This window comes from Misgurnus anguillicaudatus, chromosome 2 (genome assembly GCF_027580225.2).
Source record: "Misgurnus anguillicaudatus chromosome 2, ASM2758022v2, whole genome shotgun sequence".
NCBI classification, from domain to species: Eukaryota; Metazoa; Chordata; class Actinopteri; order Cypriniformes; family Cobitidae; genus Misgurnus; species Misgurnus anguillicaudatus.
In genome coordinates this window covers 36,668,565-36,693,137 of record NC_073338.2, presented here as the reverse complement: position 1 = coordinate 36,693,137, position 24,573 = coordinate 36,668,565, and the positions used below count along the sequence as shown (strand labels likewise).

Sequence of the window (24,573 nt, the reverse complement as noted above, 5' to 3'; positions counted from 1 at the left end):
CTATATAATACCATTTATTACATATTTCATAATTTTCCTGTTTTCTATTGTTTCTTCCTTATATATTAATAGCATATATGTATTTGTTCTATAAGTATTTAAAAACTATTATGTTTACATACAAATGAATATGCATAGGCATGTTTATATATTAATAACACTTTACATCATGTGTGTATGTGTTATATTTATATATTTATTAAGTATGTTAACATAATAACTTTAGAACAAACAAGTAGAAGACATAAGATATATAAAAAAAGAAATAATAGAAAACGGAAATATAATTTTTTTAAAAATGGGATAAACCCATTCAAATCTTTAAAGGGGACATTTCACAAGACTTTTTTAAGATGTCAATTAAATCTTTGGTGTCCCCATAGTAGGTATGTGAATTTTTAGCTCATGCCACTTTGTAAGTGTGAGCAAAAATTTTGTGTCCTTTACAAATGAGCTGATCTCTGCACTAAATGGCAGTGCTGTGGTTGGATAGTGAAGATTAAGTGTCTGTATTATCCCCTTCTGACATCAGAGGGGGAGCCAAATTTCAATGACCTATTTTTTCACATGCTTGCAGAGAATGGTTTACCAAAACTAAGTTAATTCGATGTTCTTTTACACTGGGGACCCAATTATGGAAAAAATTCAGATTTTAATGATATGTCCCCTTTAATCTTTTTTAATGAATTATAAACGTAGCGTGATGAAGGCGCTATAAGAAACACATAAAGGGATCAGACTTTGACAGAGACATCTTCTCTATTTATTTTCTATTCTAATTATTAATTTCATCGCTCCAGTCTGTCCGTTTAAGGGCTTGCAAGCCTAAATGCCTACGTTTACCGTCTTCGACGACGGTATTTTATAAAAAATGAACGCCATCTTTTTTTGGCATTCTCATTCTGACACTCAACAGCACAAAAAGACATTTTCTCGTGGGTTATCTTGACCGTTTCCCTCACCACATTGCGCGTGTAGCTTGCAGTGACATAACTGTGAGTTCTACTCGCAAAAGGTCTATAGCGGGCCACTGCCTTATACTTGCGTGGCAAGTGGTCATGGAATAACTGGGATATTTACATACACCCATTTGTTATTGCAAAACATCCTGATCACCCTGTTTGTTTATTTTTTCAAAATCACTTACATAACATTTTGTTTATAAACCTGTCTATACTGTATAAGCAATATCACAATTATGCCATTAACCAGGTCATGCTGATATTCAACATCACAAACATTTACAAAGTGAAACGGTGCTGTTAAATTCCATAATTTATTTAAGACCACAAATGCACTTATAATCCATACAAGTACATGTGCATATAATTCTTCTACATCCAGTAGACTATCTTGTATTAAAATCTTATTGCTGCACATGTTAAGTACACGATCCTTTTATAAATTTATAAAAGGAAAGACATTTTCATGGAAAAATATGTCTGTTGTGCTACAGGTTATGCTATGCATGTTTGTACAGTTACTCAAGACACTTAGAACAGTGACACATGCTACTGAGAAACAGGATAGGCAGGGAGCAGAGAGGAAAGGCAAATCCACAGGAGCTCTTGCGCTCCTCAAAGCATGACAGTTAGAAGCATGAAGCAGCACCTTCATTAGGACAGACAAAGGTCAATACAACACATGGCAGGGTTTTTTTTTTAAAGGGTGGAGGGGGTTCAACAACTATCTGTCTATCATAACATTCATCCATGAAAATTCCTATGTACAGATCATTTTTTACAACAGCATACATCCTGCACATTCTCACATAAATAATGACTGCTCCTGTTATATTCATTTTCTTTTCATATATGTATAATTTAAGGAGCAGTTGGGTTTTATGGCACTATCGCATAAAGAGCCATTTTTAAAGCAATTTGAAGCAAGCGGAGGTTTGTTTAGCGCTCAACATTGTAGACAAGCAGTAGCTCAAGTCATTTTCACATATTCACAAAATCCTTGAAGCCACATTCGTCCAGTTTATGGGGCTACATGGGATAAACTAAAATAGTGCAATTTTCACATTCCTAGCCTGTGAATCATTTTCAACTATTGAACTAGTGTCGAATGTGACAGTAGCGATGACAAAAAAGTGCATGCGGTACATTCTTAACAAAATAAAAAAAACACTGAGATGCGGCAGATACGATCTTTCCTTGCCTTAAAATAACAACTTACAGGAAACGCAAACACAAAACAGAGGAAGTGAGGTGAGCTGTTTAAACTTTGAGGCCTAACATAATGTACACAAAATGTGTCATTAAGTTAATACAGAAGGGTGAATTCATGTTAAAATGGCCTTACCCACTTAAAAGACAAAAATAGATAAACCTTCCTTTATAACACTGTAAGGTGCATACAGATAAGGCCATAATGCAACAAAAATAAATGACTGAAGATAACCGCTCACTGACATAGTTTGATATACTGTGAATATATTGAGGTAAATGTGCGGAGAACACAACACAATCTCACAGGAATTCATACAGATTTTCCGAGGCAACTAATTCGTATTAAATGGTACAACCACATTCGTAAGTTTTCGTACGATTTGCTTTCGCCCTGTTGCTTTGTTTTGTTTTTATTGTTTGTTTTTTACGATTTGCTTACACAAATATATACAGATTAGCCAACTTATGCACAAATTCCCGTGAGATCAGGCTGGATTTCACTGCATGGATGAGAATTATTATTATTTGCCCAAATGCATGAATGTCCTCCTGCCTACAATCATCTGAAAGAAAGAAAATGTTCAAGGCAGATTTCATCCAAAAATCGACGTTATTTATAATATTTATAATATTTTTTAAAACACTAATGTGGCCTGGTTTTAGGACCATTATATATATATACATATTTTTTGCATTATTTACTTAAAATATTACAATGCTTGAAGCAGTGGTATCATTTTAACTACATATATTGTTATGTGCAAAACAACAAATCTCAATTTGTATAATATTAAGTGCTATTTTATGTAACATTTACAGTTTTACAGTTACAGTTTTAATTGTTTTATTTTTACATTATGGTAATGTGAATTTGGGGTCTCATAATTGCAATGCAATAGGCTGCATTTTTATTATGAAAAAATTGATGTTTGGTTTTTATTTTGGCCTGACTCTGACATCCTTCTTTGTGAGATTCACCTGATTCATAAGTTCATTGGCTATACAGGTGCTGGTCATATAATTAGAACATCATCAAAAAGTTGATTTACTTCACTAGTTCCATTCAAAAAGTTAAACTTGTATATTATATTCATTCATTACACACAGACTGATATATTTTAAATGTTTACTTCTTTTACTTTTGATGATTATAACTGACATCTAAGGAAAATCCCTAATTCATTATCTCAGAAAATTTGAATATTGTCAAAAGGATCAATATTGAAGAACCCTGGTGCCACACTCTAATCAGCTAATTAACTCAAAACACCCACAAAGGCCTTTAAATGGTCTCTCAGTCTAGTTCTGTAGGCTACACAATCATGGGGAAGACTGCTGACTTGACAGTTGTCCAAAAGACGACCATTGACACCTTGCACAAGGAGGGCAAGACACAAAAGTTAATTGCAAAAGAGACTCTGTGTCCAAGCACATTAATAGAGAGGCGAAGGGAAGGAAAAGATGTGGTCGAAAAAAGTGTACAAGCAATAGGGATAATCGCACCCTGGAGAGGATTGTGAAACAAAACCCATTCAAAAATGTGGGGGAGATTCACAAAGAGTTGACTGCAGCTGGAGTCAGTGCTTCAAGAACCACTACGCATAGATGTATGCAAGACCTGGGTTTCAGCTGTCGCATTCCTTCTGTCAAGCCACTCTTGAACAACAGACAGCGTCTCGCCTGGGCTAAAGACAAAAAGGACTGGACTGCTGCTGAGTGGTCCAAAGTTATGTTCTCTGATAAAAGTAAATTTTGCAATCAGGGTCCCAGAGTCTTGTGTGTAGAGGCACACAATCCACGTTGCTTGAGGTCCAGTGTAAAGTTTCCACATTCAGTGATGGTTTGCGGTGCCATTTCATCTGCTGGTGTTGGTCCACTGTGTTTTCTGAGGTCCAAGGTCAACACAGCCGTATACCAGGAAGTTTTAGAGCACTTTGTGCTTCCTGCTGCTGACCAACTTTATGGGGATGCAGATTTAATTTTCTAACAGGACTTGGCACCAGCACACAGTGCCAAAGCTACCAGTACCTGGATTAAGGACCATGGTATCCCTGTTCTTAATTGGCCAGCAAACTTGCCTGACCTTAACCCCTGACCTTATAACTGTGTGTAATGAATGAATATAATATAATATTCAAGTTTCACTTTTTGAATGGAACCAGTGAAACAAATCAAGTCTCCGACGATATTCCAATTATATGACCAGCACCTGTATACCACTATTTGTTGTTGTTGTCACCCTCAAATAGATATTTTATATGAAAGGTGTTGTCTAGTCATATCTGATGCTGAATTGTATAATTCAGTGTTTCAGACTAATTATTATCATGCACTCAATAATAAAGCCTCTATATAATACAATATAAAATATTCAAACATAAATATTAGTCAATACACACGCATAAACTCAAATATGAATGTAAATTAAGAAACAAGTAAGTGCACCAGTGGATGGATGGAACAGGTGAAAGCCAAAGAAGCTTTTCTATTCCATGAATGTAAAATCAAAGAGATGTGCTTACTAATATAAAACCAAATGACAAAAAAACAAACAATCCTGGCCTTTAAGTGAACCTGTGTCCTTCATTTCGGAAAGAATCAGGAATTTTTTGCTCATGGCTGTAGAGGGAATGGTTGGAGAGCGTCAGTAGAGATCATTTAGACTGCTGCTGTTTTCAAAGACGGCCTTGGTGAACTGCCGGAAAACTCGATCCATGTAGGTGCTCTGCCGAGGCCACAGGCCCTCCAGAAAACCAATATGACCGCCGTGGCAGGTGATGAGGAGAGCAAGATTGGGGTTCTGCTTCACAGCCTCCACTGGAAAGGCTAAAAAACACAAACTGTTATTGGCTGAAAAAGAAAGATTGTTATTGGCTAAAAAAAGGGAAGACTGTTATTGGCCGAAGAGACATTTCACATTAAGTTTATTACTGTACCTGTAGGAGGTAACTTGTAAAGCACTACGTTAGCAACACATCTCCAGGTACAGATATACTATTAAACAAATCTGCACTGTAAGGAAAATATATCCTGCGAAATGCATAAATGTAAACACTGTGGGATTCTTAAATTGGCGCAAAATGAATGTCAAAACTCACCGTGATTGGGTGAAAAGACGTCGTCAGCCGCATTGAGGCATAGCATTGGCACCTGGACGGACTTGAGCTTGTGAATGGGGCTGGCGTCTAGATAGTAGTCGTCGTTGGAAGGATAACCGAACATAATGGATGTGAAACGTTCATCAAACTCACGGATCGTTTTAGCCTGTGAAAAGGATAATGCATATGCAGCGATGAATAATAACAATAACAGAAGACTGTATATGGTGTAACTCAGATTGAATGACACACCTTCATCACATGGTCTATGTCGTATTTCTTTTCAAGAATAGGTCTGTGACTGCAAAAAGTAAAGAAAAGATAAGGCTTGAAATGTAATTTAAATTGCAATTTAGGCTTGATTCAATATTCATTTTTGTGTATTTATTATTGTAACCAGCCAATATGTCATAATTATTTAAGCAAGGCATTAATAATAAAAACATACTACCACAAAGTATTTTAAAGTACTTTGGAGTATTGTATCATGCCAACATGATGAATTTGTTATTTATTAGCTACAGCAGGGAAAATAAGTATTTGACACATCAGTATTTTTATCAGTAAGGGAATTTCTAAGTGGCATATTGACACAAATGTTTCACCAGATGTAACTATCAAGCCAAATATTGAATTCATACAAAGAAATCAGAAAATTTAAGTTTACAAGTTGAGTCATAATAAATAAAGTGAAATGACAGGGAATATGGTTAAACATATAAACTAAGTTACTAGGTTGCCTTAAAATTGTGAGTTAATTAAACCTACAGTATGTTTTTTAGTTACCTAATATTTTTTTAAATTGAATTAAAATGTATGACAACCAGGTAACTTACTTTTTAAGTTGAACCAACACATCTTTTTACAGTATCGAATACAAACCTATTGAAAACTATGCAGTCCTTTAAGAGTTAATTACAATAGAAGCAAAATAAATCAATATACTTGAATACAAACTGTATTCAAGGGCTTCCTGTCCTGTGTCCTGAAACACTCTGCACTTCAGCAAAAAATGTAACATACAGCAACTGACACCGTAATCTTACTTAGCATTTTTTGTAACAAATCCGAAAATAGGGGCAGGCGGGGACAAAGTCCTGTGCCGTGCTGCTACACACACTAAACTATTGCAAATTAAGCTGGGCTTATCCCCCCATGACCCCCACTGACGGTCCACAGAAGCCTGCAGGCAGCTGGTGAGGTAGGAGTTAAAGAGGAAACGGTCCAGGGGTTTCTCCAGAGAAGCTGTGCACTCAAACACATCCCAGCCAGCCGAAAAAACCACCACGCCCTTCAGACGCGTCTCATCTCCTTTCCGCCCCAGGTAGTTTGCCAGCATCATCCTGCAGGGTGACGCATGAGTAACAAGTTTAATTACTAAATATTTTCAAACATGCATGTTATATATTGAAACACCTATGGGTAGCGCATTTTGGGGCATAAGCTGTTTGAAGCTGACCCTGTTTTTCCATCTGCGACTGAGAGGATTAAAGCAGCAAGTTGCTGACTCAAGATTTATCTTGACAGAGGTAAAGAAGTAGGGTAGAACTTTCAACTTTAATGAAGCGTTTGAGCTGAAGTTTCTCGTTTGTATCACATGATAAGGAGATAAGATCAAGAACAAAGCATATACAATTATAAAAAATACAGTAAATGAACAAACATTTTCACATGATATAATTATGTTATATAATAATGTAATTCTTATTATGAAAATTGCAATGCTTCATCCTTCATCTGGAATTGAATCCTGTTAGTGGCTCAATGGATAGAGCATTCGGTTAGCAACACAGAGGTCATAGGTTTGATCAAACATCATGATAAAACAAATGTATAAATTGAATGTACTGTAAGTGGCTTTGTATGCCAAATTCATGATTGTAAATTAATCGGATAGAAATATACAAGATTAAATATGTTCACCTGTAACAAGGATAAACATAGTTTAGGGAGACTTAAGTGTATTGTATTGTCTCTTGATATTCATTTGTGACCTTGGACCACAAAACCAGTCATAAGGGTCAATATTTGGAAATTGAGAGATATGCATCACACGAAAGCTGAATAAATAAGCATTCTATTTGTGTATAATTTGTTAGGATAGGACCATATATGACCGAGATACAACTATTTGAAAATCTGGAATTTGAGGGTGCAAAAAAACCTGAATATTAAAGAGCCAGTAAGATGCCAATTTTAAGGGTCCTATCACGGTTTATAAGTCCGGGACAACAGGTTTAAATGCGTGCAAGGTCAAAAAACACTGTCATTTTCTCAAAATTTTAATTTAAAATTACCCCATTTCTCAGAGATCCCCAAACGATTCGTGTGAAGCCGTTCAACAACTCAGTCTGCCTAAACCCCACCTTTCAGTAGCCTACTCTGCTGTAATTGGTCAACTGATAGAGTCTCCACACAGACCACAGATCAGTGGCACAGACCAACAAAAGCGCAACATGTATTGACCTAGTGCTAACCTGATTTACTGAGAAGACATTATCGATATCAATAAACATCATTCATCATTAATCCAAGCAATAAAAACGATGATAGAAACTAACATTTTTACACTCATTTAAGCAAGTATGTAAGCTAACCGGGTCATAGCAAAACCGTAAGTGCAGCATGCGTTAGCCGCTTGCTAACATGACTCTCTGACAGTTTATTAAGAGTTTAAAAAACAACATCAAATCACATGATTCATCATTAGTCCAGGTTATAAAAACAACGACAGACATTAAAATTTTTACACTTATTTAAGCAAGTATGTAGCTATAATCATACTTACAGGTTGTGGTTAGGAGACGCATGTTGTTACAAATAAAGTGGATACTGAACCATCTTTCATTGCCAAACGTCTAGTAAATCCCTCCGTGAAAAAGTAATTTTAACCACTGATTCTTCATAGCCAAACGTTAAGTATATCCCTCCTTGAAAAACTAATTTTAACCACTGATTCTTCATATATCTTCATCCTTTGGTAGTGAAAACAACACAAACTGAAAACGCAGCATGACATGATGTTTACACACTAACTAGCTGAAGTGTTGTTGGCAGGTCATAGTTTTCGTTTCTCCCGCAGGCAAGGTTGTAGGCGGATATTATTATGCAAAGTGTTGGTATTATGTGGATAAAGTCAGGCAGGAGATTTAATCCATATGTCGACTCGTTTCAGCGATTCAGAGTTGACTCCCTACTTTAGAAGCCAATAACTTTATTAATTGTGCACTTTTGGTTCAACTACTTTGCACATTGTTTAAATTGATGGACAGCTACATGACACACTGCAATACAGGTCATTTTTGATTTTGGATCTGTGTGGCTCTTTAAGAAAATCGCCTTTAAAGGTGCGCAAACGCAATCCTAAGCAGCTGCGTCTACTCACAAAAATAAAAGTTTTGATATATTTACAGTAGGAAATCTACAAAATATCTTCAAAGAACCTGAACTTTACGTAATATCCTAATGATTTTTGGCAACAAAAAATCAATAACTTTGTTCAACATAATGTATTTTTTGCTTTTGCTACAAATATAGACTGCTTTTGTGGTCCAGGGTTACATGGTATTGCATTGGGGGATCCATACTAAATCAATGAACTCTAACTCTTACATTCATTAAACAGATTTGTACTGGTATAGTGAAAAATGGAGCTTGAGTAAGTGATTATAGCAGCTTAACTCCTTTTTAAAGGTGCAGTGTGTAATTTTTAGAAGAATCTCTTGACATAAATGCTAAATATTATACAAAACTAAATTATCAGGGGTGTATAAAGACCTTTTCAATGCATCGTTATGTTTTTATTACCTTAAAATGAGTTTTTATTTACATACACTGAGGGTCCCCTTACATGGAAGTCACTATTTTGTGCCGCCATATTTCAACAGAAGCCCTTAACGGACAAACTTTTTTACTGAGTTGTCTCCGACGATGACATGTTTGTCCGTTGGCGGCTAACGTACACTCTAAAAAAACAAACGGTGCTATATAGAACCAAAACTGTTGATTTGAATCGTAACCATAGAAGAACCGTTTTTAGTGCCATATAGCATCGGTGAAGCACCGGTGAGGCGCCTGTGTGGAGCCATATAGGGGCCATATAGAACCACTATAGCACCACATTTGGTTCTGCGTGGCACTATGTGGTTCTGCACGGGTGCTTCACCGGTGCTGTATGGCACTAAAAATGGTTCTTCTATGATTACGAGCAAAGAACCACTTTTGGTCCTATATAGCACCGTTTGTTTTTAGAGCTCCTCTATCCGTTTCAAAAGCGAGGGGTGAGCAGTGGACTGAACCGTTGGTTGCAATGCGCAACCTCACCTTTAAAGGGTGTAAAAACTTATTGTGTGTGTGTGTGTTTATGTGGTTTACAGGGGCATGGATAATGTATAATGACATGTTTAGTATGCTATAAACATGGTTTAAAGGCAGGTTGCATGATTTTTGAAAAATACTTTGGAAAAGGGAGTCGGGGCGAGTACCAAAACACACTTGTAGCCAATCAGCGGTAAGGGGCGTGTCTACTAACCAACATCGTTGCCCAGGTTGCGTATGTGTGGGGCGGGTCTATCAAAAGAAGGTCCAGATTCTATTGGGGTAGGGGCGTGTTTGTTTAGGTGATTTCTAATGTCAACATTGGCTTTCAGAGATCATGAACCCAGCCTTAAATGTACCCATAAACTGAACGGCTTAAAAAACTTTACTAAATGGAACTTTTTGATAAATTAAAGACTGCCAACAGGTTTTTGTGATGGTTGGGGTCATGGACTGGGGTAGGTTACGGGATTAAAATATACAGTTTGTACAGTATAAAATGCATTGTGTTTATGGAATTGTCCCTGTAAACCACATATGCCAACATGCGTGTGTGCATGTGCATGCATGCTCTTACCCGCCCATAGAAACCCCAGCTGCCATGAGCGGAGCTGTGTCAATAGTCCGGTGGACGTGTTCAATCACCATCTCCAGATCCTCTGTGTTAGCTGCACAATAAGTCCTAGGCGTCTATAGTACAGTGAAAATAAAATGTAAATACAATTTATATAAAAATGCATAGATGTGATAGTAATTAAATATTGATTATTCTTAACTTTTTTGATTGGTTATTCTGTATTAGTTCTTATTTCAGAGCAGTGAACTCAATTTCAAATAAACATTAATTTGCCACAAGGTAATATCAAAGGTTACATGATTGTAGAGCATTAAAAACATGTTGTCTGAATAGTGCCTAATCATATTTTCTTAGAACACAACACATTTTTGCTGCCAAAGAGAGCGAGTCAGGAATAAAATTGCTTAATATGTACCTTTAAATACAAAAATACAATTGACCTTGAAATTCTATATTGGCAAGGTAATTGGCAGAAGGTCCAGATCAGAATAAATCCTCATCTACCAAATTTTCAATGACACATTCACAGGTTATTCAGGTTTTACCAATGTATGAATACCCTGATATTAGAATGGTAACAAAAGACTTTAAACCTCTGTATAGGAAAACACCATCATCTGAATTTCAAAGAAGTTCATGACTCGGGGAAGCAAAACGTTTTTCATCTACAGGCACTAGTGTACAGGGTGTTTTGCATAACAAATATTACATAACTACTAGAACAATGATTCATGCATTTGTTAATATTCATGCTGACAGCGGTGTGTGGCACCTGTGTCGAAGTCTTGAGTTAAGTATAAAAGCTCAAACTGAGGTCAAACCTCACAGAGTACTGTGAAATGTAAATTTATGAAAATGCAATTATTTCTAGAGATTAACACATAGAAAGGATGAAAAGATTATCCTTACCAATAACTTTTCACCAGATACACCTCGGTTGTTGAATACAACACATCTGAAATGCAGAGTACACGACATTCAGAGAATTCAGAGGAACGACACAGTATGCGTGTACATTGTTGCATTTTAATTGGTTAAAGGAACAGTTTGACTAAAAAATGAGAATTTGCATCGAGTTTTAAATTCAAACATTGTGGCATGTCAACTAAGTGGTCATTGGTTTTTGGATGCTTCGTGAAAAAATATGAAATAACAAAAACTGCCCCCACAGCAAACCAATGACATGCCGCCATTTTAATTTAGTACTAGTATTTGTTTGAGTTTCACTAAATAAGCTCAAAATATTAATAGCTTTTTTCTCACAAACCTATTGTTTCGCTTCAGAAGACATAAAATAACCCACTGGAGTCCTTTGGCTCACTTTAATGATGGATTTATGTGCTTTGGGAGGTTCAACAGTCTCACATAAGAGAATAAAATCACAGCATTTTATTTTTAAATTATTTGTGTTCAGCTGAAGAAAGGAAGTCACATACATATGGAACGACATTAATCCAGCATATTTGCATGATTGTGACTTGACAAAAAAAAATGATGCAGGGTTGTCCCAGCTTTTGACCGATGACTTTCCAGTCATTTGTAATTATTATAAGGATTTTCATTGAACATTTGAACAAAAAACTAAAAATTTGAACAAACAAAAAGTTAATACTTTTCCTGTTAGTCCTCCGTGATATTTGAGGGTCTCTATGTAAATTCTGACGACCTCGATTCTACCTAAATATTTCCACTGGCTGGATTTGTTTTGAGTTCATGCTGCGAGGTCAGCTTCAGTTTTTGACAGAAAACCTTTCATTAGTTTCTGGTATAATATGGAAATCATTGTTTAGTCTGGTACGGTCACACAGCTGTAGCTTTTTCTTTTCCATTATCACCACATAATATCAGATCTACACCTGGTGATAGTCTGGCTGTTGACGCATGCACTTTCAATTTACTCAGCTCCAAATTATATTTCATACTACTATTGTAACTCTAAAATCTGACAGGATGGAGCCATATCTGAAGCTTTTATGAAATGGCTGTTAAATGCCGCTTGACTTTCTGTAGCATTTTTAATTGAACTAAATAAATAATAAATACAATTCGAAAAAGTTAAACGTGTTTAACGTATAAGGTCTTCCTATTCCTTCCCCCGTGTGTGATGCTAAAGTCGCAGTTACAAAACTTACAAAATGCGCGACTGTCCCCCACCCTGCTTCTCTTCAAAAAAGTAAATTCATGGTCTCATTGATCGCTGAGGGGTTTTTTTGTAAGGAGAGCCTTCTGTCTCTGTCTTAGCGTCCATCCGTCTGTTTCTCCCGTTGTCATCATCTTCCTCAGACACCCCGCCACAGTTATCGCGAGGCTAGTGACAGAGCTCAGATTGGGAATGTATTTTTTTCTCCGAATGTCTGTTTTTTCAGGAAAATAATAATATGGGAGGTCGGCGGAAAAGAAGGGTAAAATACGGGACTTTCCCGGCCAAAACGTGATACTTGACAGGTATGCAGTTGATAAGAACAAAACCAGCGCTATGTACACTGCATGTAGCATTAAGGGCCATATAAGTACAGTCAAACTGCATTCCTGGAGGACCAGTAGATCTTGAAACCCTGGCTGGCTTATCTGTCAACTTTAAGTGCCTTTTCTGCTCTTAAAATGGTCATCCTTTCAGGAAGTAACTCTACACAAATAAAAACGTATTTAGTAATGTATCTTCTCATAATGTGTTATGTTTTTCTGTAAGCAGTAAACTTAAAGAAACAGTTAAACCAAATTGTTATCATTTAATGACCCTTATGTCGTTCTCCTCCGCGGAAGTTTGGCTTTTTCATGTCACATGAGCAATCATGAAAAAAGCTAATTTTGATCTGTTACTGGCAGATAGCTGTTTATGCATAAATCACACCTGGTCTCATATCCATTTCTTTTCTGTTGCATGGAAATTAGAAGTTGGAAGTTTGTGTACAGGGTTAGAGCAACAGGAGAGTAAATTATAATCAATAAGTGAACTGCCATGTTATCACGAGTTTGAATAGCACAAAATTATTATTGAATAATATCAGCACTAAACTGCCTTTTTAATAACCCTGTTAACCGTCTTACTAAACATCTCTAGATTTAAACTCATATCCAAATTGTGCACTTTAAGAAAAATGGAATTTTACAGAATTTTACAGTTTTATTTGACTTTTTTTTAAATAGTTAAAAATGGTAAAATTACAGATCCACTGCAAAATTACATGAAAAACACGTCAATGTGCATATTAATTATGTATTAATTTAGCTTAAAGGTATCACGAAGGATTTTCTTTTTCCAGGTGGATCATCAAGACTATTGGTCCTCCTAGTTTCTAAAATTCAAGAAAATCCACCGCTACACCTTTAAGATAGAGTTTTTGAACACTTATAAGCATTATTTTCTAAAGTTATGTGTAAAACCCTTTAAACTTAAACGTAAAGGAGCTGTATGAAGGTTTTGGACTGATTTAAAAAGATACTAATTTAAAAAATACTATAAAATACCATATTTGAAGATGTTTAGGAAACATGCTAAGTTCACATATCTATTTCTCTGAAAAACAATGCTGTAGCTAGTTAATCTCTTTTTGAAATGTGCCTCTGTTAGAATGTCTGTTAGAATGTTAAAATTGCCACTTTGTAGGTGTTAAGCAAAAATTTGCGGTTTTGGGGTGTGTCCTTTAAATGCAAATGAGTTGATATCTACACTAAATGTATTATCCCCTTCTGACATCACAAGGGGAGCCAGATTTCAATGGCCTATTTTTCACATGCTTGCAGAGAATGGTTTACTAAAACTTAGTTACTGGGTTGATCTTTTTCATATTTTCTAGGTTGATAGAAGCACTGGGCACCCAATTATACTTAAAAAAGTCAGATTTTCATGAAATGTCCCCTTTAAAATATTTTTTAAATAAAATAAATAAAACAATTATATCATAAAATATATAAAAATAAAAAAGGTTGCAAACGTAAAAATAAGCAGATAAACATATGCTTTCCATCGTCAGTTGCGCTCCTGTATGTGTCTGCGGAGTTCAACTGCTAGAGGTCAATATTACATACAGCTCCTTTAAAGTTATAGTTCACCCTAAAATGAAAATTCTGTCATCATTTACCCAACCTCATGTTGTAACAAACCTGTATTATTTTCTTTGCTCTGCTGAAGATATTTGTAATAAAGCAGGAAACGAAACACCATTTATGTCCATAGTAGGCAAAAATACTACTATGGAAGTCAATGGTGCTTAAAAATTGTTTGGTTACAAACATTGTTCAAAATATTTTCCTTTGTGTTCAGCAGAATAAAGAAATTTAGATCTGTAAATAAGTTTGTAACAACATGAGGGTGAATAAATGAAGACCAAATTTTCATTTTTGGGTGAACTATTCCTTTAAGAATCACCACTTTCAGAGACATGTAAGGTAGCGTAAACCCTGAATCAGTGTACAAATGGTTTTCAAATGGTTTAAAAATACAAAGCGTACACATTTAGTAGCAAAACAGAGATTATATCCACTAACAGACGTCATTGTTACTTCAGCAGCCGGGTGGCCTTTTTTGCTGCGGCACGGAAAGTTGGTCTTAGGTAAGCTGCAAAGCTGCAATTAATTAAGCAGAGGACACGGGCCAGAGCAAAAAGATGCTGAGCGAGCTATTGTGGCCTCACGCCTCTTAAGTTTTAGAAGAATGACTTCCTGACAGTGGCCTTAAAAGTGCCCGTCTCTGCATCCCTCTGGGGTTTAATACAGAGCTCAGCTCTTTATTGAAGAGTCTCTCAGTCCATATAGAGTGACAGCATCTAATTTCACACCTGGCAGAATGTGGTGTTACAGAGGTTTTGTGAGGCATACTTTAAACTTTGATCTATACATAACTATGTGGGTTCCTCTGATGCAGGTGTGCTGTACAGCTTACAGCATCAGTTTAACCCTTAATAAATCTTACAGAATCAAATGTGCACAGTCAATGGAAAATATATTGGTTTTGAATGTGACTACAGATGCAGTAGACTTTAATACATGCCTTTAATACATCTTTTTTCAGTGCGTGCACTTTTAATCTTTGTACAGCGCTTCTTGAATGTGTTAGCATTTACCCTAGCCCCATTCATTCCTATGGCTAGGGTGGCCATTCGTGCCAGTTCCGCCGGTCACATCCCGATCATGTTTTCGGGTTCGTTCTCCGCAAGTCGCGTTGCTCGACCGCATACGTCATCACATTTCAGTTAAAATACATTATAGAAAATTAAGATTTATTTCTTTTAAGACATGTTCGGAAAACACTTTCGAAAACATGTTCGGGACGTGTCCGGCGGAACTGGCACGAATGGCCACCCTACCTATGGCTCCAAACAAAAGTTTTATTTTGTGCCACCATACTTACTCGTGTAACTACTTATGTAATGTCTTGAAATAGGAAACACATGGAAGTGTTTGGTGGCTTCTAAATTCATCCCTGTTTGGAATCCTAAGGAATGAATGGGGCTAGGCTAAATGCTAACACATTCAAGAGGCGCTGTACAAAGATTAAAAGTGCATGCATTGAAAAAAGATAGGGATGTATTCATTCATCTAAGTTGAGGTTAGAGCATAGTGAAATATTGAAAAACGGTAGTGTTTGCCTTTAACAAAAAAAAAATGAAAATTCTGTTAATATTTACTTACCCTCAAGTTGTTACAAACCTGTATAAAATTATTTGCTTTGCTGAACACAAAGGAAGATATTAATAATCAAGCAGGAAACAGGAGCCCCATTAACTTCCATAGTAGGAAAGAAAAATACAATAATGCTGAAACACGGTTTGGTTACAAACATTGCTTAAAATATCTTCCTTTGTGTTCAGCAGAACAAAGAAATATATAGAGGTTTGTAACAACTTGTGAGTAAACAATGACAGACTTTTAATTTTGGGGTGACCTATCCCTTCAAATTGAAGGTCAATATTTAATATAGCTGATAATAGCTAAACTTGTACCAAAAAAGGTAACACTTTACCATAGACATAGTTCATGTTCATTTCAGCATTTACTAATACATTTTTAAAATTAAAAGTTATAACTGTTAACATTAGTTAATGCACAATTAAATAATATGCACAATTGTATTATTGGCATTAACAAAAATTTATAAATGCTGAAAAACTATATTGCCCAAAGTTAGTTCATGGTAGCAAAGGCATTTAATGATGTTAACAAATACAAGCTTATAGTAAAGTGTTACACGGGAAATATTAACCCTTATTGGACAAATTAAAAATGTTGATCATCTCCTGACCCGGGCAAATCCATTTACTTCCCATTAACAGGAAAGTGTTACAATTTGGATAAGGCTGCTCACCTGAAGCCCAGATCCCGACTCTGCTGTACCATATGTAGAATGTAGGATTCACGGCTTGTGCCTGTTAGTCCCGGGAGCAGCAGCACGGTGGGCCGGGTGGACGGGTCCGGGTGGGACACGCTGTCATCATTGTCAAACCAATCCAGAGAGATCTGGCCTCCATCTGGTGCTCTAATGAGCTCACTGCCGGACACACACACATACACCGAACCCAGAACAGAGAGAAACAGCTTAATTTAGCAAAAGGAACATTTAGTGAGGGAACTGTGTTTGTTAATACAAGATTAAGTACTTATACATTCCACAAAGACAGAAATTACAGGGCTCTAACTACAAGAACAAAAACTATCAAGGTATTTGAACATACAGTATGTGTCATATTACATGTTAAAGTACCATGTAAATACCACGTGTGTGTGTGTGTGTGTGTGTGTGTGTGTGTGTGTGTGTGTGTGTGTGTACCTGGTAATTATCATGTTGTGAGGACCAATTGTCCCCACAAAGATAGGAATACCAGTATTTTTGTGACCTTGTGGGGACATTTTGATGTCCCCATGAAGAAACAAGCTTATAAATAAAACAGAATGATGTTTATTAAAAATCCAAGGTATCAGGAAGTTTCCTGTGATGGTTGGGGTTAGGGAATGGGGTAGGTAAGGGGAATAGAATATACAGTTTGTACGGTATAAAATGCATTACGTCTATGGACGTTTAAACATTACATTTGATGACCAGAAATTGTCACAATACTTTTTGTTTTTCTTTTAAACAATCTATCTTTTGTTTAATTTAAATCTAATTTTTATAACATATTGGCCTGGTTTCACAAACACGGCTTATCTGATCTTTAAGCATTTTTTATAAACATGCCATAAAGAATATATTACTGGTGTGTATCTTGAGACTAAAACAATGGCAATGGCTTATTTTAAGATAAGTGCAAGTTATTTTTTATATAGCTTAAACATGTGTTTTAGTCTAGTAGGCTACTAGTTTCATGACATGTCTGTGAAACTTTCATCTTAAGCTGTTTTTCACTTTGGGTAATCTGTATTCAGAATGCCACTTGATTTTCTTATCTAATGCAAAGACATTCATACATTTTTTAATGCATCACTACACCATGGTACCACCACAGTACTTTTGAGTGGATGTCAATTTACACTTAATGCGTACAATGCCTCCTGCATTATATTAATGCAAAAGCCACTAAATGCCAGCTTCGTCAATAATGAGATAATGATTTTAACTAATACTGTAACGTTGAGAATGAGGCAGGCAGAGGCAGCGAATCCATATGCAAGCAAACTTTAAATGCGGGGTGCATGATTTTTTGAAAAGCACTTTGGAAAAGGGAGTCGGGCCAACACACTTGTAGCCATTCAGCAGTCAGGGGCGTGTCTACTAACCAACATCGTTGCCTGGGTTGCGTATGTGTGGGGCGGGTCTATCAAAAGAAGGTCCAGATTCTATTGTGGTAGGGGTATGTTTGTTTAGGTGATTTCAAATCTCAACATGGGCTTTCAGAGATTATGCACCCCACCTTTAAAGTCGCCATGAAACGGAAGTAGCGATTGCCTTATTTTCCCCGTGGTGACACATATCCGAGTGAAACAGGCTTCTGAAATGAAATAAGGCAGGGCTGGATTTAAATTTGTCCCACGAGATCTGATAGGATCGTTTAGAGTTGGGTCGTGTTGCTAACTGCTAATTGCAGCGATCTTCTCCTGGACCCGCCCACCTGCCATACCATATGAGCAGAAGTAAAGAGAGATCCTTTTGCGGAGGGGTGGACATTTGTTTTTTCATTAAATATTTTGAGGAAACTTTTTTTTTTAAAAAAAATAATGAAGCTCACAGAAAAATCATTTGTAAAACAAAATACCACAATATTTCAAAACAAATTACAGTCTTTCATTTTATTTTCATGGCGACTTTAACATACATAAAACTATGTACAGCGAATCCAAGGAACACAAATAAATTACAGTTACTAAACCAACTGTACACCAACAACAACCACAAAGGACAACTGATAACTGAAACACTAGGGCTATTTATACACAAGGAAACGAAACACAACTGGGAAACAATCAACACTAGCTCCAATGAAATGAAAGAACTACAAAGGACTACAAAACATGGCAGAAAGAACAGAATTTCAAAATAAAAGTACAGGACTGGGAAACACAGAACAAGATCATGATAGATATTATCTAAATGCTCTCTGCACGTATTATAATACATTTATCAAGTGCTTTCGCTTAAGATCCACTTTATCCTACCCTTATGCCATTTAGAAATACCGGTTTGTTGGCAAAATCAGTTAAGAGTAATAGAGATAAAAGTGATAAAAAAATTCTCATTTACAAGAAAACATGACTTTTGGATCTGAGCTCCTCAAATGTAACCATTTAATAAACATTTGTGTATTTCAGTGACGGCTGGTGACTTCTTCTTTTTCGAGGACGCACGAAGTTCGTCACAGCATGTACGTAATCTGTCATGTGTGGTTCGTCATTTCAAAATATGTGTTCGGCGGGTTGAGTGAACCTATGTGCATCACGTCTCATGTCAAAATAAGTGCCTGCTGCAGACGCGTCTAAAGGGTTTATGATAAAAGAGACACTCGCGCTTGCCAGATACTCGCATAATCTCATGCGTAATTGGAGTTTACTGTTAAGGGAATGTCTTGCGAGTATTTTGTGAACATGTGCGCCTCTTTTATCATAAACGGTTTTGACCCGTGTGCAGCAGGCACTTATTTTGACAAAACACATGATGCACATGGTTCACATGGCGCAACAAACACATATTTTGAAAACACAAGCAACACACATGACACTCCAAACACATATTTTCATTTTGCGCCCTTTGGAAGAGCAGTCACCAACCACAACCGGTGTATTTTATCATAGTGCTGTTCACATTTCTTCTTCATATAAAATCAATGTGTCATGATTAAGTATATTTGACATTAAATGTCATAATTGGATTATTGACTTGACAGATTTCACAAGCATCTAAAACATTCAGATTCTCATCTAATGTTTTATTTGGCCTCACCAGGACTCTGCTGGAAACAGCGGATTCCTCCAGATAGATTCCATCTTGTGTTATCTCACGCCTGAAACTGAGATCTTTACCCCAAACCCGTTTTCTCAGGATCTTCCATGCAAAGCTACATGTGTGGTATGTAATTTCAGTCGAGCCATTAAAAATGCACTCTAGATCGAATCTGTCTGCTGTCTGTACCATCAAGACTGGCCTCTGAATGTGGGCAGGTTTTTTATAGACATGCAAATACCGTCTTGCAATAGCAGACAGTGACAGACTGGCACAACACATAGCTACACCAATCTATTTCACAAATACATCAGCAGCATGTCTTGCGTCACACAGAGAAGTTCAACTGGGTTTGAACAAGTTAACCTCTACTGACAACATCTGTGACAATAATCCTGTGTTTGTAAAAACAAGCTCACACTACAGTAATGCCCTTGCTTACAATGAAAGTCATTGGAGCAATGCATTCCGGGTGGGCGTGTGGGGGGTTACAGTGAAATTGAAGCATTTGTTTTAAATCTTTTAGTCTCGTGGTAACACATGCTATGCTTGGCCTAAGTCTTTGTTATACTTTCGAAAAAGTATCCATCTCTCTATTCTATTGTAAGTGAACTACTTATTATGTAATGAATGCAGTTTCTGATACAACATCAGAACATCACACGTTCTTGTATTTGAAAATGCTCAAATATTTTTGCACTTTGATTGTAGGGTTTTCCGTTTGGTATCTGCATTCCCAGGAGGTTCTGTTTCCAAAACAGATGCTTCAATTTCACACCAGACTACTTGGCATTGAAGCTCACCGGCGATGTCAGAGACGCCATTGGGCTCTAGTGGATGACATCATACACAAAAGCATTCAGTGTGTCCCAGTATGCATCACACCCTTTCTTCCTAATGGGAATGCGCAGCTGCTGGGACGGTCAAAGACGCCCTTGACTTAAAACGCTCTGTCCTTTATCATTCCGTGCAGAACGCCCAGGATCCGTAAGCAGATTTACCACTCCACCACGTGCACGTCTCTCGCTCCGCGTATAGAGACGGAGGCAAAGGATTAGGTATTGATTCCAATCTCATTAAAAGCAATTCAGGTGATGAGTTTGACACAATGTGAACGCTGTTGTTGATCTGCATCATCGTCTCTGCACAGTGAAATGCACAGTGGCCAGTTTCTCTAAATTGGTCTAATGAGGCATATACTGCAACATTAAATCTATTTAAACCTACAGGCAAGGACTGTATTGAATACACAAAACTATTTCATTGTAAAAACTGGTCGTTTCTCTCAAGAATGTTTTTAGTATAAAAATATATATTTTGTGATGAAGGAAATATAAGGGCATGTTGAAGACCATATTTGTTTGCAGCCTACCCTAATGCAAAATAATAATAACTAGTTGTTGTCATACTTTCCCTTAGTGAACTGGTATATTTCATATGTGCAATACACATAGAATATCTAGCAAGGTTTTCCAACAACTATACAAAATACTAGAGGTAGACCGATTAATCGGTTTGGGCAATAATCGGCACCGATAGTTAAGTGGTGGAATAGTCGGCCATCTGCAAAATATGCATGCCGATAGTTTTTCCGAGCTGTGTCCATTGCTTTATATCATTATAAAGTAATTAATTTGCTGAATAGAAGCTGCATTTGCAGAGAAACAACAAGTCATCAAGGCTGACAGGACACAAATATTAGCGGTACCTCAAATGGTTACACAAAAATACATATATAATGTTTAATTTCATGATTATTGCTATTGATTTGCACAGTGTTGGGGGTAACCCATTTAAAGTAAAGTGCATTACGTAATAATATTACTTTTCTGAAGTAAAGAGTAAAGTAACGCATTATGTACACATTAATATTTGAGTTACTTTAAAAAAATGCAAGTTACTTTTTTAGTTTAAATAATTTGATAAAAAAATATGTACTGAATTAAACTAAACGTAGTCATTTATACACGTATTATAAAGCGTACAAGCTTGTGTGTGGACAGTTTGAGGCCAGAGCTTGACATTTTTGTGATGAAATATTCAAATTTCTGAATGCAGAACTTTTCCGTCATAAAAACACCTGCAAGGCCTGAAAGAGATCAAGCCTCATCCAAGAAAAAGAATGCAAAAGTAACTAAAAAGTAATGTAACCATTAGTTTCCATAAAAAGTAACTAAGTAACGCAATTAGTTACATTTTTTGGGGGTTACTTAATATTGTAATGCATTACTTTTAAAAGTAACTTTTTTCAACACTGGATTAGCATTAGTTTATATCCAGCTGGTTACTTTTATCCATGATTTATCCATATTTTTAGTTAATAATGAGAGAACGTGAACTATAGCTGTCGGCTACGTTAACATATCCAACTAATCAAAATCTGAAATCAGTTTTTTTTTATCATCACTGCACTACATATTTTGTTATTTTGATTAGATAATCATTAAATGTAAAAACACAAGCAAATAAAATACAAGACTGCAATATAATATACATTTATGTAATTTCAATGTTACCAGTGGGAGTATTCATAAACTATCGGTCGATTAATCGTTATCGGCAAGCAGGGACCAACGTAGTTATCGGTATCAGTAAAATCAACTGTCAACCTCTACAAAATACTTTATAATAAACACTTAATAGGTTTAGCCCTTGATATAGACATAGTCCTTGCAATATATAATGACCCAGACATTAATTTGTGAGATTCACCCTTACGTAAATAAGGTTCAACTAAAACCAGCACTATTACTCATCGTATTGATTATAATAATGTGCAGTCATCATCAAAACAGGGAAGATGATATAGGCAGCACTATTTTTCTCCTATTATGCTGAGAACAAGCATCCTCTTAAGATAAAAGTACTATCTAAGTACATCAGCCAATCAATGAAATAGATGCTGAAAAAAGCGCTCTAATCATTTACCAAGGGCGCTTCTATATGTAGATGAAGCCAAAGCATAGCTTAAGGTGAAGGGACATGGCAACTTCAACATGAATGTAAAATCCGCATTTATTTGAAATGCTGATTCAAGTAGGTACAATTTAAAGAATTGTTGCTGAAATGTAAACTATGTGCATGATCTGACACTCTTCCTCAACCACTTCCTCTGACATTGAGCTTTTTAAACAGCTTGATTCTGACTGCAGAGCCATTATCAGCCACTATCAATAACCATCCATTTCCCTGAAAGCATTTATTGAGTATAGGAGGTTAAACAATCATCACATTCAAAGCACTTTTACAGTAAAGGAAATGTGCTCTCACTTTCTGTAGCTGACCCACGGTTTAGCAGTCACAAATGGTCTGAGCAACGTTTGGATTCGGCTTTCCCAGCACCAGAACGTGGGGAAGTAAGTCTCTGACACCACAGGACAATTGTCCCTCAGGAACTGATGAAACTTGTTTCCTCCAGCTATGAGTATTGGCTTCTGTAAAACATAGAGCAGGGGATTGATTTTTATCTTGGAAAGCAAAATTATAACCTAGACCAGGGGTTCTTAATTCCGGTCTTTGGAAACCAGCTTGCAAATTTTAAAAATCTGCCTTATATAGCACATCTAATTCCCAAAACATCTACAGAACAGAGCGTGTCAGATACGGGCAATATATGTGCAGTGTCTTAACCCTAATTCTGACCTATTTAAAAGCTGTGCAAAACAGAAAAAACTCATATTGTCATTGCAGAACTAAATGTGTTATATAATTTTGATAGACTAAAATATTAAGGAAAAACTAAAATAAATAACATTGATACAATGTAATAAAATTATAACAATTTATTATACCAAAATAATTGTATGTAATATAACAAAGTTTTGGCATATTTAATTAAATAAAATCTTAGTTCTAATTCCAATGTATTTTAATCAAAAAAAAGCATTTGGTTTCATATAGTTGCTTGCATGCTTCCTTGGTCTTTGACAGTTAAGAATAAGTACACTTTTTAAACAGTCGTATCCATCCATTATTAATCATTAATTCTCTTCTCAAATTGATCTAAAATGCTGAGATGCATTTAATAATCAATCACTGTGGTAGTTTGACTTTGATATTAAAACCCCGATGTCCTAATTCATTGCTCAGATCATGGATTTCATGTACTTTATTTTAAATAAAAAAAGACAGCACTGCTCACACCACTGCATTTACGTCAATGTGTTTTTATTAAAGCTTTAATGCATATTCTAGAGCGCATTATATTTAAATCATATGAACAAAAATGACGTAATAATATCCGCTTGCATTATGACATCATTAGCCGGCAGTTGTCGGGCGCTGATTGGAGCTGTCAACCGCTGCAAGTATGACACGCGATTATTTCTGATCATAAACGCCGCTAAACTGTCACCTTACCTTGGCCACAGACATCAAGTAGTAGCAGGCATAGGCGGCGCTGAAACCTAGCACTACAGATAGTCCAACCCCAGAGCCGAATAGCCCGACTTTGACTTGGTTTTTGAGGTAAAGTGAAAGGTCACCGGTAAATAAATTAAGATTAAGATCCAGTGAAATCATTGCCTAGTCCCTGTAAGCCCCACGGTTCCGGCTGCTGAAACGCTCGGACTGCTGCGGTGCTGATGGACGGATGCGAGTCCAATTTCTAAATGTAAAGGTGTCGGCGAATCGAGACACGAGTTTAAATAGGAGGAGATGGGTGGCGCTCTTTGTAGGATAAGAGGCGAAGCGCAGAGGTGCACAGCAATGCTGCCCAAATGCAACTCGCTAGAGGAGAACACAGGATGAGGCCAAATGGGCGGAGCATACCGGCTCAGCATTTCTGCTTTCTTGATGTGATAGGATTGCACCGACGTCAATTTAAACGCGCACAGTGCACGTAACTTTGCGAATAAACGACACCTGCATATAAATGTATTGTTAGTATTATTTTGTTTCGGTGTGATTATTATTATAGCTTGCTCTATGGTTCCGTGCAAATGCTTACGGGAATATATATTGCATTGTCACGTGGTACGCGATGTTTTTCTCAACACATACGTAAACGAACCAATCAAACTCATTTTTATTAGCGCA

At 36.5% G+C, this 24,573-nt stretch overlaps 1 protein-coding gene across 1 annotated transcript; it reads right to left on the bottom strand.

Moving 5' to 3' along the window:
* Positions 1-1,257: 1,257 nt before the first annotated feature.
* On the bottom strand, positions 1,258-24,426 carry abhd3 (abhydrolase domain containing 3, phospholipase). Its single transcript, XM_073854729.1, has 9 exons — positions 23,896-24,426; positions 22,807-22,970; positions 16,471-16,653; positions 11,076-11,121; positions 10,167-10,279; positions 6,443-6,615; positions 5,525-5,574; positions 5,273-5,438; positions 1,258-5,000 (listed from the first exon to the last, which is right to left on the bottom strand). Exons 1-9 carry the CDS (start codon positions 24,055-24,057, stop codon positions 4,819-4,821), a joined length of 1,239 nt encoding a protein of 412 aa, XP_073710830.1. The 5' UTR covers positions 24,058-24,426; the 3' UTR covers positions 1,258-4,818.
* Between the last annotated feature and the right edge of the window lie 147 nt (positions 24,427-24,573).